General features: G+C 56.0%; 7 protein-coding genes across 7 annotated transcripts; 4 read left to right on the forward strand and 3 right to left on the reverse strand.

Moving 5' to 3' along the window:
• Positions 1–238: 238 nt before the first annotated feature.
• An07g00010 (uncharacterized protein) lies at positions 239–785 on the forward strand (the record flags this gene model as incomplete). The annotated part of the gene is made up of 2 exons (XM_001391057.1): positions 239–385; positions 450–785. 2 exons carry the CDS (start codon positions 239–241, stop codon positions 783–785), a joined length of 483 nt encoding a protein of 160 aa, XP_001391094.1.
• Positions 786–1301: 516 nt separating this feature from the next.
• Positions 1302–2648, forward strand: An07g00020 (uncharacterized protein; the record flags this gene model as incomplete). Its single annotated transcript, XM_001391058.1, has 1 exon — positions 1302–2648. One exon carries the CDS (start codon positions 1302–1304, stop codon positions 2646–2648), a length of 1347 nt encoding a protein of 448 aa, XP_001391095.1.
• A 577-nt stretch (positions 2649–3225) lies between these two features.
• On the reverse strand, positions 3226–4364 carry An07g00030 (uncharacterized protein; the record flags this gene model as incomplete). Its single annotated transcript, XM_001391059.3, has 4 exons — positions 3226–3570; positions 3643–3977; positions 4044–4245; positions 4308–4364. The coding sequence occupies 4 exons, from the start codon at positions 4362–4364 to the stop codon at positions 3226–3228; spliced, it is 939 nt and encodes a 312-aa protein (XP_001391096.3).
• A 560-nt stretch (positions 4365–4924) lies between these two features.
• Positions 4925–6887, forward strand: An07g00040 (uncharacterized protein; the record flags this gene model as incomplete). The annotated part of the gene is made up of 4 exons (XM_059748144.1): positions 4925–4978; positions 5044–5256; positions 5395–5966; positions 6104–6887. 4 exons carry the CDS (start codon positions 4925–4927, stop codon positions 6885–6887), a joined length of 1623 nt encoding a protein of 540 aa, XP_059600820.1.
• Positions 6888–7927: 1040 nt separating this feature from the next.
• An07g00050 (uncharacterized protein) lies at positions 7928–9220 on the reverse strand (the record flags this gene model as incomplete). The annotated part of the gene is made up of 1 exon (XM_001391061.1): positions 7928–9220. One exon carries the CDS (start codon positions 9218–9220, stop codon positions 7928–7930), a length of 1293 nt encoding a protein of 430 aa, XP_001391098.1.
• A 1020-nt stretch (positions 9221–10240) lies between these two features.
• On the forward strand, positions 10241–12054 carry An07g00060 (uncharacterized protein; the record flags this gene model as incomplete). The annotated part of the gene is made up of 2 exons (XM_001391062.1): positions 10241–10476; positions 10560–12054. The coding sequence occupies 2 exons, from the start codon at positions 10241–10243 to the stop codon at positions 12052–12054; spliced, it is 1731 nt and encodes a 576-aa protein (XP_001391099.1).
• Positions 12055–12713: 659 nt separating this feature from the next.
• On the reverse strand, positions 12714–13294 carry An07g00070 (uncharacterized protein; the record flags this gene model as incomplete). Its single annotated transcript, XM_001391063.3, has 2 exons — positions 12714–13070; positions 13136–13294. 2 exons carry the CDS (start codon positions 13292–13294, stop codon positions 12714–12716), a joined length of 516 nt encoding a protein of 171 aa, XP_001391100.1.
• Between the last annotated feature and the right edge of the window lie 58 nt (positions 13295–13352).

The following is a 13352-nucleotide window of genomic DNA, read 5'->3' on the forward strand; positions in this document are numbered from 1 at the left end:
GGGTTAGCCTGCTGACACTTGCTTCTCTTGCCACAAACGCCGAACAGACATGCATAAGTGACAGTCGGAGAGGGCTGTGCTCTGCCCCGAGGCCGAATCTGCACAGCAGTCCCTCTAAACGAGTCGGTCATAGGAACAATATAAAGAGGCAACATGGAGGAATGTTGGGGAACAAATCTTAAACAGGGTTCATCCTTACTTCAACCCCCTCTAAGACCTTCTGGGTTTCGCAGCCACCATGACCGAACGCGTTCTCCGACTCAGCGTCTACCATTGCTTCAACCCTGACAAGCCTGAGGCAGAGGTGCACGAGTTCGTGACCAACGACCACGCGGTGAAGGCAGCCAAAATTCATCAGAAACATGGACTACTCGGCTACACGTTGGTATGGATCTCTTTTTTGTTGTCTCTAGTCGTTGCTCGGAAGCATCTAATATGCCCAATGGCAGTACTTCGCGCCTCAAAGTGCACAGAAGGTCCTGTCGGACTGGAAGAGGGTTGGCAGACGGAACTGGGAGCTGGACACCTACGATGCCTGCGTAGAGTTCTACTTCACGGACTTTGCGGTTATGGGAGCTATTGCGCAAGACCCGGACTTTGGCAAGTTGCAAGAGGCTGAACTGCCCTTCTTGGACGCCAGCCGTCCGCCCCGAGCCCACCTGGGATGGGTCCAGGCCTACATCCACGATGGTCAGATCATCAATGTCGAGGGGAGCAAGTCCGTCTTTCCTCCCTTTACCGAACTGTCCCAGATCGTCTTCCCCGGGGTGTCTGATGGGAAATAATTGGGGATAAGGAATTGTCAGAGGATGTTTGACTGCGGTGTCGATCTTGTGTTCCCGAGCATATTCTAAGATTGGGATTACAATCATCCTGCGAAACGGGTGTGCAGTAGCACGAGATAGTTGAAAATCACAGAAAGCCATCTCCAGGCACACCGCTACATGCAGAATATGACTAACAGCGCGCACGAAACGCCGACGCCGGCCATCTGTAGGCACTACGATAAATGCTTCTGCACACTGCTAGTAGTGTTGACCCCTGGTGGGCTTCTCGGTAGGCTCCAACGCCGAACGGGGTTTCATTGGGAATGCAGCCCGAGCTCATGACAGCAATTTCTATAAAGAGTATCTCAGGGCCTACCTCACTATGAGGCAGGCCTCCCTTCCGCGTCCAAAGCCTACAGCCTCCCAAGCAGATATTGTAGCTGACCTTTCCGCCATCATCCGTCTTCTTCTCCGTACCTCTCTCTTGCTTAATCCCTTACACGCCTCATCCGTCGACCTCGTACATCCGCCACCATGACGGCCCACAAGATACAGGCCCAGGACAGTCAAAAGGCCATGTTCCACTTCTTCAAATCTGAGTGGTTCGACTTTGAGTTGGTGCGCCTACTGGGATTCGCTCCTTACGAGGGCGCGGAGATCGCCGAGGTGCTCCAGGCGGTGGGCTCTATCCGAGACAGTGATGCAGAGAGCTGGCACACCGCATGGCTGCGTGCAGGTAGCAAGACTGAAGCTTTGGCGCAAGAGGCCGAAGACCGGGGAGATCGTCTCACGGCGCGTCGGGCGTACCTGCGCTCCTCCAACTATATCCGGGCGGCGCAGTACATGCTCTCCAGCCGAAAGGGCCACATCGACCCGCGCGTGCTGCCGACGCTGGAACGCGCTATCGCTAATTTTCGTCGCGCGACACAGCTGATGGATGGTGATGTGCACTGTCTAGAGATTCCCTACGAGAAGCACATTGCCTTGCCCGGCTACCTGTATCTGCCCCCAGCCGAACGCAGGCTCTCCGACGGCAAGATCCCCATCCTCATCAACATCGGTGGCGGCGACTCCACACAAGAAGAATTGTACTTCATCAACCCAACCGCGGGGGTTCAGCAGGGATATGCAGTTCTGACCTACGAGGGGCCGGGCCAGGGAATCCTTCTGCGACGTGAGGGACTGACGATGCGACCGGATTGGGAGGTGGTCAATGGTAAGGTGCTGGACTTTCTGGAAGTGTATGCACGGGAGCATCCCGCGTTGGATCTGGACCTCGACCGGATTGGCGTCTGTGGCGCTTCAATGGGGGGTTACTTTGCGCTGCGAGCGGCGGCCGATACGCGGGTCAAGGCGTGCATTTCCATCGACCCATTTTACTGCATGTGGGACATCATGAAGGGGCGCATGCCCGAGTATCTCATCCACATGTTTGAGACAGACCAGGGCTGCGCGCCTGACAGCTTCTTCAACGGGCTGGTACGGTTCCTCCAGTGGGCTAACTTCCAGGCTCGTTGGGAGTTCAATCACCTCAAGACCATCTTCGGGGTAGAGGCTCCCTCCGACGCTTTCCGCGCCATGATGACCTACACGCTCAGTCGGAGCGACGAGAAGGAGTACCTCGCTGACGTCCACTGCCCCGTGTTCGTCACCGGCGCCGCCGCCGCCCTCTACGCAAAGCCCGAGTTCAGCACGGACCGCATCTACAACGCCCTCGGCCATCTCCGTGACCAGGACAAGCTCAAGTGGATTGCCGCCGATGCAGCTCAGGGCGGGTTGCAGGCGAAGGTCGGAGCCTTTGGTCTTTCTGCTCATCGAACATTTGCCTGGTTGGATCAGCATTTCGGGATCGACCGCAAGATTGCATACAAGCCGAATTAGGGTCGCCGACGCAAGGGGCCCCAAACATAACGCCGAACCACCGAAAATACCGAATATTCTAATAGCGCTGATCCTGAGCCTGGCATGCTGCATGAGTTTGAGACACTTTCATGGTTTCGCCTCATCCCTCGTGGTAGTGGAGTACTTCATAGAATCCAATCAATTTGTTGACACCTCAGCCACGCTCGCAGCACGGCCATGCCAGATACCATGATATTCAGGGGTAGCACTTCTGCTCTTATCGCATCGTAAATGGCTATAGTAAAGTTCTTCGAGAGTACGTATACAAGTAGTGCCGACTTCCTTGTATTCGTCCACAAAAGGAGGGGGGTTAAGGCATAGGTGACCTAAATATATATTGTCCGTACGCTACCAACACCAAGCGACAATGTTACATAAGAAGCCCGTCAATTGCTTCGTTTAAGACCTCTTATTACGTGGTGATTGTTCTCACTGAATTATAGATCTACCGGTAGAGTGAAAGACGCTCAAAACCCCAGTCTCGAACCATCGTGTAGCCTGTCTGTCCATGTATACTACATCATCATGTACAGGCCATCCTATCCGATCTCTCGTATCAACAATGCCCCTCGATTTCTTTCGCCCGATAAGGTTCCTCCAGATATGCCTCTTCTTCTGGAGACAGCCTTTTCCCGCGTGCCATCAGGGCCTCCTCGATGCGTTTGACACTGGTAAACCCGATCACCGGGGCGGTCACTCGCTTGTTCAGCCAGGCCAGCGCTACCTCGGTCATCGTCCATCCCCGTCGGATGGCCACCGTGGCAACGCGGGTGATGATCTCCCGGTCTTCAATGCTCTTCCCGTAGCTGAAGCGCGGATTCTCGGAGTCGTCCGCGGTGCGTGGTGACTGCCCATAGACGTCATACGGACATGCGAGATGCCCGGAGGCCAGGGGCGCCCACTACACCGGATAGAGGTCACGTTAAGGGACATTCGAGCAGGGGCATTGGGGGTCTGAGCGAGATACACTTACTGGTAGGAGTGCGATGTCATTCTGACGGCAGTACCGGTTCATCTCGCGCTCCTCCTCGCGGTAGAGCAAATTGTAATGGTTTTCCATGCAGACGATCTTGTGCCAACCATTGCGCTCGGCAATCAAATTGAGTGTGGCCAGCTCGTGCGCCCACATGGAGCTGGCTCCAATGTAGTGCACTTTTCCCATCGTCACCAGGTCATGTAGAGCCCGCATCGTCTCCTCGGGCGGGGTCTGAGGGTCATATCGGTGGATCATGATCACGTCCAAGTAGTCCGTGCCCAGCCGGGTCAGCGATTCCTGGACTTGGTGAAAGATGCTCTTCCGTGAAAGGCCTGTAGGGGGTGGAGCAGAGCAGTCAGCGGTTGATTGCTGCGTTATCGTGAACTCATTGAACCTACCGTAGGTATTGACTAGGTCCTTGCTCCTAGCCGCCAGCGGAGCCATGAAAGCCACTACATCCTTCTCGCCGCCATCGTCGGCCATCACTCGACCGACTTTGCTGATTAGAACTACCTTTCTTCGTGGAATTTGATACTTGCGCAGCGCCCGACCAATCAGTGTTTCAGACAGGCCATTAGAGTAGACATTGGCCGTATCCCACTGTAGCAAGCCGAAATGCCGTCCGTGTCAGCGTGTGGCATCAACATAGGACATTTACATACCGTATTGATGCCGCGATCAAAAGCGGCTTTGAGGAGCGGCAGCGCCTGATGGAGCATTGCTCATTAACTACTGGTGCATCCTATTGCCAGAAGGGGATCCTACTCGTTCTTCTTCCACCACCCAATTCCACCATTCGGGATCGCCGATGCCCATACATCCCATGATTGGATTCGACACCACCAGACCTCCCACTTGGCGATATTCCACCTTGGTGTCCGCAATGGACTGAGTAAGCTGTTCAGGGATCGTCGTGAATGGCGCCATAACGGAATTTTGACCGGGACAATATGGGCCATGTCAGTCCCACCCGAAGGCAGGCTATATCATCCTCTGTCGTGTAATGAGGTTAATGCCAGCATTCCACGGACAACGGTCATTCATGCAGGACGAAGTATCACAATCGCCGATGGCGCATCGGGAGCTGACCACGTCGGCAGTCGATCATTTTCGGTGAGCCGAAGCTTGCGATATGCAAGCCCAGCTGCGAGGGAGATCACCCCTCCCCCTCCCCGATTCGGCGGGACACTGGCTTAGACATTCATCATTTGGCGTGCGAAACAATGAAAAAGAGCAACGTTGAACCGGGCTACGTCCAAGATGGAGAGCTCCCACCACCATGCCTCTCCTTATCGAAACACCGACCTTAGCCCGCACTGATGGTTCTACCCAGGTCTGTCTGTGCCAGTGCGCCCTGTGATGATCCCTGTGGAACCTAACCGTTCATGTGCTTGATAGATCTCCCTCTTGGAAAAGCCAATCGGCGAGTGTTTCCGGAGAGTGGTAAGCGCATCCCATGACCGGATCGCCATACATAGCGGCACCCGTCACATCACCTACGGAGAGTTGCACGCGCAGAGCGATGCCTTTGCTGTGGGACTGATCGAGCTCGGCATTCGGGCTGGGGATCGGGTGGCCCTCAGTCTGGGGAATGGGATCGAGTACGCCGTGGTAAGTCTTCGCGGTTGATCCACACTGAGGCCGAATCAGCCCTGACATTTCCGTCGCCCGCCGGTCTAGATTGCCTACGCCTGCTTCAAATTGGGGGCCATTCTGACCCCCCTCAACCCTGGCTACCTGCCTGGGCAGGTTATCCATGCTTTGAACCACATCACCGCGCGATGCTTCATCACCAGCACCGAGATCAAGTTACCGCACAAAGACCCGCGTCTGACCAGCGAGCTCTTGCAGGAGATCGCGACCAGTTCCGATCCCAGCACCCTCTCCACCACCGTCCCTTCTCTGCAGCACCTGCTCCTCATTGACAACTCCGCAGGTCGGGTCGATGCCACCACACTCCCCGTCACCGCCGACTATGAGGCCCTGATCCTCGCGCACGGCAGCCAACGACTGCCACCGCAGGACCAACTGGGCGTCGAGGACTTGGCCAATCTGCAGTTCACGTCCGGTACAACCTCCGCCCCGAAGGCCGTATGCCTGACGCATCGCAACATTTTGAACAACGCCTACCTGGTGGGCCAAGGCATGGAACTGACTGCGGGAGATGTCGTCTGCTGTCCCCCGCCGCTGCACCACTGCTTCGGCCTGGTGCTTGGCCTTCTGACTGCCATGGTTCACGAGGCGACTCTCCTGCTGCCATCCCCCAGCTTCGATGCGCGGGCCACCCTCCAGAGTATTGCTGAACATAATGCCACCGTGTTGTACGGTGTCCCGACGATGTTTCTCATGGAACTCGACCTGATGTCACAAGGGCAAGTGCCCAAACTCCCCGCCACCACCTCCTTCCGCTTAGTTTTGATCCATCCCCCCCGACCACCTCTAACTTAACAGCGTACAGAGTCTTCCAAAAGTCGGCCCTTCGACACCTCCGCACGGGCATTATTGGTGGCAGCCCCATCGCCCCTAGCCTGCGCCTTCGACTCCACCAACACATGAATCTTTCCGGTTTAACCAACTGCTACGGCCTCACCGAAGCCTCGCCCATTGTGTGCATGACGGGGGTCCTGGACTGCCTCGACAAACGTCTCACGTCCGTCGGGCAGGTGCTGCCCCACACGGCGATCCGCATTGCTGACCGCAACACCCCCACGCGCACACTCCCCCGCGGGGACCACCAGCGCGGGGAACTGCAGATCAGCGGTTACGCCGTGATGGCCGGATACTGGAATGCGCCAGAGGAGACGGCACGGACCCTGTTGGTGGATGAGGAGGAAGTTGATCCGCAGACGCAGCAGAAACGAATCTGGCTGCGCACGGGGGACGAGGCGACCATGGGGGTGGACGGCACGATCCGCATCACCGGGCGCATCAAGGACATCATCATCCGCGGCGGAGAGAACATCTACCCTGGCGAGATTGAGGATGCCTTGCTGACCCATCCGCAGGTCGCCAATGTCGGTGTCGTTGGGCTGGCGGATGCCACGTATGGGGAGGTGCCAGCCGCGTTTGTAGTGTTGCGCGTTGAGACGCCGCCGGAAGAGTTGCGGGCGTGGGTGCGCCAGAAATGTCCTGGGGCCATGGTGCCAAAACATGTGTTTGCAGTAGACCGGTTGCCTTTGACGGCGAGTGGGAAGTTAGAGAAGTATAAATTGCGCGAGATGGGAGAACGGTGGCTGCAGTAGGATTATCCTGCAATCGCTTTGGATCGTGTGCATTCCCTTCTTCGTCCTTTAGCAAATATGTAGCGTACCATTCAGTTATGGTCCATATTTTTTCATGACTTATGGGACTTGGGCCCATATGGTAATGATTCGGAAGTACCTATTCGATCTCAACTAATGTCCCCCTATATATATATTCACCCTGACGACGTTTGTAGAACTCTACGCGCGTGACGTTTCCATACTCACAAATATATGCCTTACGATACTATTATCACTATTATTCAATACCTCTCGAAAAACCTTAATGATGATGTTATTATTATTAATTATTCGTGGTACTTGCCATTTTCAAGTAATCAGGGAGACCCTAACTCTTAGACCAAGGCATATGAGAATAATGAAACACCTCAGCAAAGCGTCAGTACCACCCGAATATCATCGGAATCTGCTTAGGCCAACACTGGCATCCGCTCATGCTACGCCTGCTAAATAAAATGCCTACGTGCGTAACAATATCTCTACCCCCTGATAAGAAAATTATTCAGAAAAGGCAATCCAAAATGGCCGTGTAGATTTATTTATAAAGCTGCCCATAGGGCCGTTCGTATACTTCTTCGAGGGCCTTGTCATTTTACTGACTCCGATATTCTCTGCTTCCCCCCAAATTTCCACCCAGCTGCAAATCAAAGAGCGGGTATGATGATGGTATCGTAGCAAGGCAGAAAATGTGGAAGATAAGCATCCGTTGCAGATATCCCTGGACCTTGCCTAACGCCGATTCGGAAACGGCCCACCAAGATCAGGTAATCTAGTATGCACGCGAGCTATATATAATGAGCTTCATCCAGTCGTCTAGAGCAATCGCCAGCATCATCAGGAGAGTTCAAATGCAGAGCAACGCTTGCTACGGAAAGGACACCAGAGTGTCTCTTAGCGCATGCGCCACAACAGTGATCATTAGTCCGACACGACCCCCCACGGCCGGTGGCATCGTCCATCCCCAATGGGACAAGGTAAATCTATATCTTGTAGGGCACCCGGGAAGGCCCCCTTTGGGGCTAGCTCTCCTGCAACGACCGCTTGATCCAAGCGATCGTCTTGGTCATCCCTAGCTCCCGCGCACTGATGGCCTGGAGAGTGATGGACACCACCTCGTGCATCGCCGTCGAATGGTGACTGGCGCCCATCTCATGGCACAAGCTTCGGGTGGCTGCCAGTGCCGGCACATCCGGGAGCAAGACCATCTCGCGCAGCCGACTGAGCAATTGCTCCGCGAGCTGCAGAATGACGGCGATCTGCAACCGCGGGGAGGAGGCAGGCAGGGAGAAGGCGCCGATGTTGAGGGCCGGGAGCCCGATCCCCGTGGCGGCGAGGGAGGCGCCGCCGTGCTCCTGCCATGCTTGAACGTGGGCAAACATCTGGCTATAGCTTTCTAGAACCCGCAGGTGGCACGACAGCACGAGCAGGATGGACGCGGGGTCCAGGCTGCGCAGAGTTCGAGGCAGCTGCGGTGGGCCAGGAGGCGGGCTCTGCGCGGGTGCCCCCGTGGCGGACGGGGCGTCCTGCTGGCTCAGGAGGTCGATGAGCTGCTGAGACAACAGGAAGGTTTGATCCACGGCGAAGGTCGGTCGGTCCTCATCCAAGTCATGGTCAGGGGCCGAGGTGGGCGAGGACCTCCGTGGCGTTTCTCGTGGCTGTCGGTGCGCAATCTGCTGGGCGTGTGTGAGCAGCTTGACGTTGAGGCGGGCGAGCTCTGCCACCCATTCGGTGCGGTTTGCAATGGAAGTGGGCTCGGGAGGGCTACTGTGCGGCTGGGGGGCTATGCGTGAGGCCGGCGGGGTCTGGAGGGGATGGCTGGGCGACAAGGGGGAGGTAGAGGTAGAAAAGGTGGTGGTCGTCAATGCTAGCTCGCCGGGGATGAGATCCCCGAGGGCCACGGGGGGTGAGGTGTTCAGCAGATGGTCCCAACTGAACCCCTCGACCGGGGTAAAAGGGTCGCATGTTGCGGCGGGCAAGGGGTCGAGCATCCCCACCGGCTTCGGGCATGGCAGCCCCGGATGAAGAGGCGCTGCGGACGGGTCGAGCTCCAGCAGGGTGGACGAATCGGGGGACCACAGGGAGCCCGTCCTCGTCGGATGGAGGGCGCTATTTAAAGCTTGAGAGCACCCAAGCCTCTTGGCCTCGCTGGGCGATGTGCGATGCCGGGTTGGCGGACTGAAGACGCAGACGAGGCTGGCGCGAGCACATCGAACACAGGCCCTCTCATGTTCCGACCGGATACAGCGCAACTTCTGAGTATGGCACCGATCGCATGCCCGCCGGATCTTCGACGTGGTGGTTAAGTTTGTCATCTCAGGAGCCAGCAAAGGAAACCTCCGCGCCCCATCTTGGCCTCCATTTGTGAGAGCATTGAGGATTAATAAGGGAGCGAGATCCCAGAGAAGGGGGTGGCTGACTCTGTATCAAGCTGAGAGAATGTCAAGACGAGCCTTACTGGTCTTGGCCAAGCCACCAGAAACCTAAAGCAGCTGTAACATCTGTCTAGCAGCAGGCAGTTCAGAGACGTGGTCGTCAGCACCGCGTAGGTGAGATAACGCATCGAAGAGGATGATACCTACAGGGGGTTGCCAGACGACCTAGTATGCAGGCCAAGAAGGCTTACAGAGGAAGACAGAGAGAGAGTCATGAAGAAGAGAATTAAATAGCCCGAGCCTATGTACATGCAGAGCTTTGTATAACCCCCTCCGGCAATGGACAACGAAATAATTCTACTAGAGCGAAGGAACCAGCAGAACCTTCCTTCATTACTATTGTTAAATATATTGTGATACTCCAGGCATCCGATATGGAAAACAAAACTAACTGCTTCTTTATCTCACTTATGAAATAGACCACGGTGGGTACCCCAGACCTAGATCAAGGGGGACAACAAACGGAACTATCCGCGCCGAGTGGACGGAGGGAGGAAGCAAGGGGGGAAGGCAGTCAGCATCAGTTCGGGACATGGATCGCGAAATCGCAACCACCCTCGCTGGCGCCGGAGTCGAGACGATCATCAGGCGGTCATTTGGAGGAAGAATGCATCCATGGGTCACCGTCTGACTGACTGGCCGAAGATCGCCTGGTGGAGAGGCTCTGGAAACAACTCTAATTCGAGGCTGTCGGAGGGGCGGTCTTAAAGCGCTTTTAACTCCGAACCTGGAGAATGATGGGCAACCCTAGCTGGCATGGGAGGCCCGTTACATTCACCCCAGTTCCCCCAGTGCTTCCCCCTTCTTCCTCCCGAATAAAGATGCCTCGGGACCCCTGAACCTACACCTGCACCTGAATTTCGAACTACTCTCTCCTCTCCCCAGAAAAACTGAGCCAGAATGTCGAGTGAGAAGCAAACCGCCCCGAATGCTCCCTCCCCTCCAGCACCACCGCCACCGTCAGATCCTCCGCGGCGAGATTGGCGCTTTTGGGCCATTTTCCCTCCGCTATGCGTGGCTACATTACTGTCAGCGCTAGAATCTACGGTCGTGTCGACGGCCCTGCCCTCCATTGTGGATGATCTCCACTCGGGAAATCTGTACATCTGGTTTGTCAATGGCTACTTCTTAACTTTGTAAGTGTCCCCTTTCCCCTCCCCCTATGAACTGCTGCTGGACATCTCATCCTGAACGCGATCTCACACACACTCACACACAGCACCGCTTTCCAACCGCTGTATGGCCAGTTGGCCCAAGTGTTCGGCCGGCGCTGGCTGCTGATCGGGGCCGTGGCAATATTTGCATTGGGCAGTGGCATCAGCGGCGGTGCCAGCAGCTCAGCCATGCTGCTGGTTGGTCGAGTCCTTCAAGGCGCAGGTGGCGGCGGCATCAGTCTCATGACACAGTTGGTCATTAGTGACCTGGTGTCGGTGCGTGAACGAGGCAAGTTCATGGCCATCATCTTCACCACCTTCTCGCTGGGGACCTCGCTGGGCCCGTTTATTGGGGGCGCGCTGGTCGACAACACCACCTGGCGCTGGGTGTTCTACATCAACTTACCCATCGCCGGCGCCGCCCTCGTCTTGCTGTACTTCTTTCTGCAGGTCCATTTCCAGCGGCGACTCACGGTGCGACAGAAGATGAGCCGCATCGACTTCGTGGGTAATGCCATTCTGATTGCCTCGGTCACCTCCGTCCTCATTGCCCTCTCCTGGGGCGGATCCCGGTATAGCTGGCGCTCCTGGCATGTGCTGGTTCCCCTCTTGGTCGGATTTGCGGGCACGGGCTTCTTTCACTTCTACGAAAGTACCCGCTTCTGCAAGGAGCCCACGTTGCCGACACGTATCCTCGCCAATAACCGGACCACCTCCATTGTTCTCTTCTGTTCATTCTGCCAGTTTCTGCTGTCCTTCTGGACCATCTACTTCCTGCCCATCTACTTCCAGGGCGTCCTCCTCGTCTCCCCCGAGCGCAGTGGCGTCTTACTCCTCCCGTTTGTCATTACCAGTCTACCCATCGCCATGCTCTTTGGCAATCTGCTCACCCGTTGGGGCCGGTACAAGCCCATCCACATTGTGGCTTTCATGCTGATCACCCTGGGCACCGGGCTGTTCATCCGCCTGGATCAGCACTCGTCCATGGCGGAGTATGTCATCTTCCAGATCATCACCGCTGTGGGCACGGGGATGATCATGTCGACCTTGCTGCCCGCCGTGCAGGCCCCATTGCAGGACACTCAGGTGGCCCCCGCGACGGCGACTTGGGGCTTCTTGCGAGCGTACGGCGGCGTCTGGGGGGTGGCCATCCCGGGCGCGATCTTCAACTCCCAGATCCAGACCAATCTGAGCAAGCGCGTGAGTGATCCGGATGTGCGACGCACCCTGGGGAGTGGATCGGCCTACTCGCATGTCTCAAGCTCCTACATTCGCTCCCTGCCCGCCGACGTCCGCGATGATGTGGTCAGCGTCTATGTCGACGCCCTCCGCATTGTGTGGGCCACCGCCACGGCGTTTGCTGGACTGTGCTTCCTGCTCACCTTGCTGGAGAAGGAGGTCCCCTTGCGCACCTCGGTGAAATCAGACTACGGGATGCGTCGTCGTGAGCAGGAGAAGACGACCGCAGGGGATAGCAATGGGAATGCGGAGTCCAGCCAGTCCAACTCGAGCCCGGACGCCTCGTCTACACCGCGCCCTGCTGACCCGCATTCATCATAGACTTTTTCTCCAACTCTTGCCTCTTCTGTATTGACTCCTCCTGTGAGACACCTGCCTTCTTTTTGTTTTTTTTTTTTTTTTTTTTTTTTTTTTTTTTTCTCTTTTTCTCCTCACTTCTCACCGGTAGCTACACTGGCAGAATTGTACCAGTCAGCGTCAGCTACGTCTCTAATACCATTTAATTCGATGTGAATATTGTGTCGATTACCATACGTAGTAGGACGTTGATGCGATGTTACAGTAGTCGACGTACGCTCTTAACTGTATGTAAGATGGGTATGAGACAGTCACCGTGCCAGGCTGTGTTGTCCAGTTCCAGGAAACTGCCAGATATTGGCATTGTAGCTTATTTCTTTCCCCGTCCCCCGGCCCCGCTCTTGACCACCCAAGCTTCGCTCACCCAGTGAACCCTGCTACGAACCCATGGAACCACCGATGGAGTCGGCGGCTCTCCATTCCGCTCGCGGAAGCTCGAGACTCATTGTATATTTCTCTCAACGCCTCGGAAGGCTGTGTGATCTACCATTCTACCCAGATCCTGCCTACGCTCGGCTTTAAAACACAAAACGATGGACGTGAGATTGGGTGTCAATTAACATAGGATTTGTGCAGGCTCGCTAAGTTACTCGGGCGTGCTAACTCCCTCGTTAAGTATTCGCCTACTGCGAGTTGTTGGTGCCGTCCGCGGGCTTGCGGTAGTTGGGATCCATGGTAATCTCCTGCATCTCCTCGAACGTTCCGTAGGTCGACTTGCCGTTCTCAATGTGCACCACCTTGCCGTGCTCGACAAACGTTTCGACCCAACCGAGACTGGTGACCACATGGTGCTTGGAAATGTAGGGCACCTCCTCCGCCTGCAGAGCGTGGAATTCCGGGTCCCGGCTGACCTTGGAGAGGTCCTCGAGCGTCTTGAAGTAGAATTCGACGGCAAAGTCATGATCGTCTATTACCCAGCCCCGGTTCGCCTTCTGATTCATGGCTTCGACGACCTTGCGGGTCTTCTCGGGGGTGTAGACCTACAGAAAAGAGTTCAGTCCGGGACAATTTGGGGCCCGAGGGGAGCGGGGGAAAGAAATCCTACTTGAGCGTATCCCCAAATGCCATGCTTTTCGTGCAAATGGGCAGCCTTTTCGGCAAAGAGAGTGCCGAACTTGTGGGCTTCAGCTTCCGTCTTGTCCTCGGTCTTGTAGTGGGCGATGCGCAGACGCAAAATACGGTCGCGGGTGCCGTAGGTAGACATGATGAGATGATGAGATGATGATAGTTGGGGTGATGATAATGGGAATTGGGATCAGAAG

This window comes from Aspergillus niger, assembly GCF_000002855.4.
Source record: "Aspergillus niger supercontig An07".
NCBI lineage: Eukaryota > Fungi > Ascomycota > Eurotiomycetes > Eurotiales > Aspergillaceae > Aspergillus > Aspergillus niger.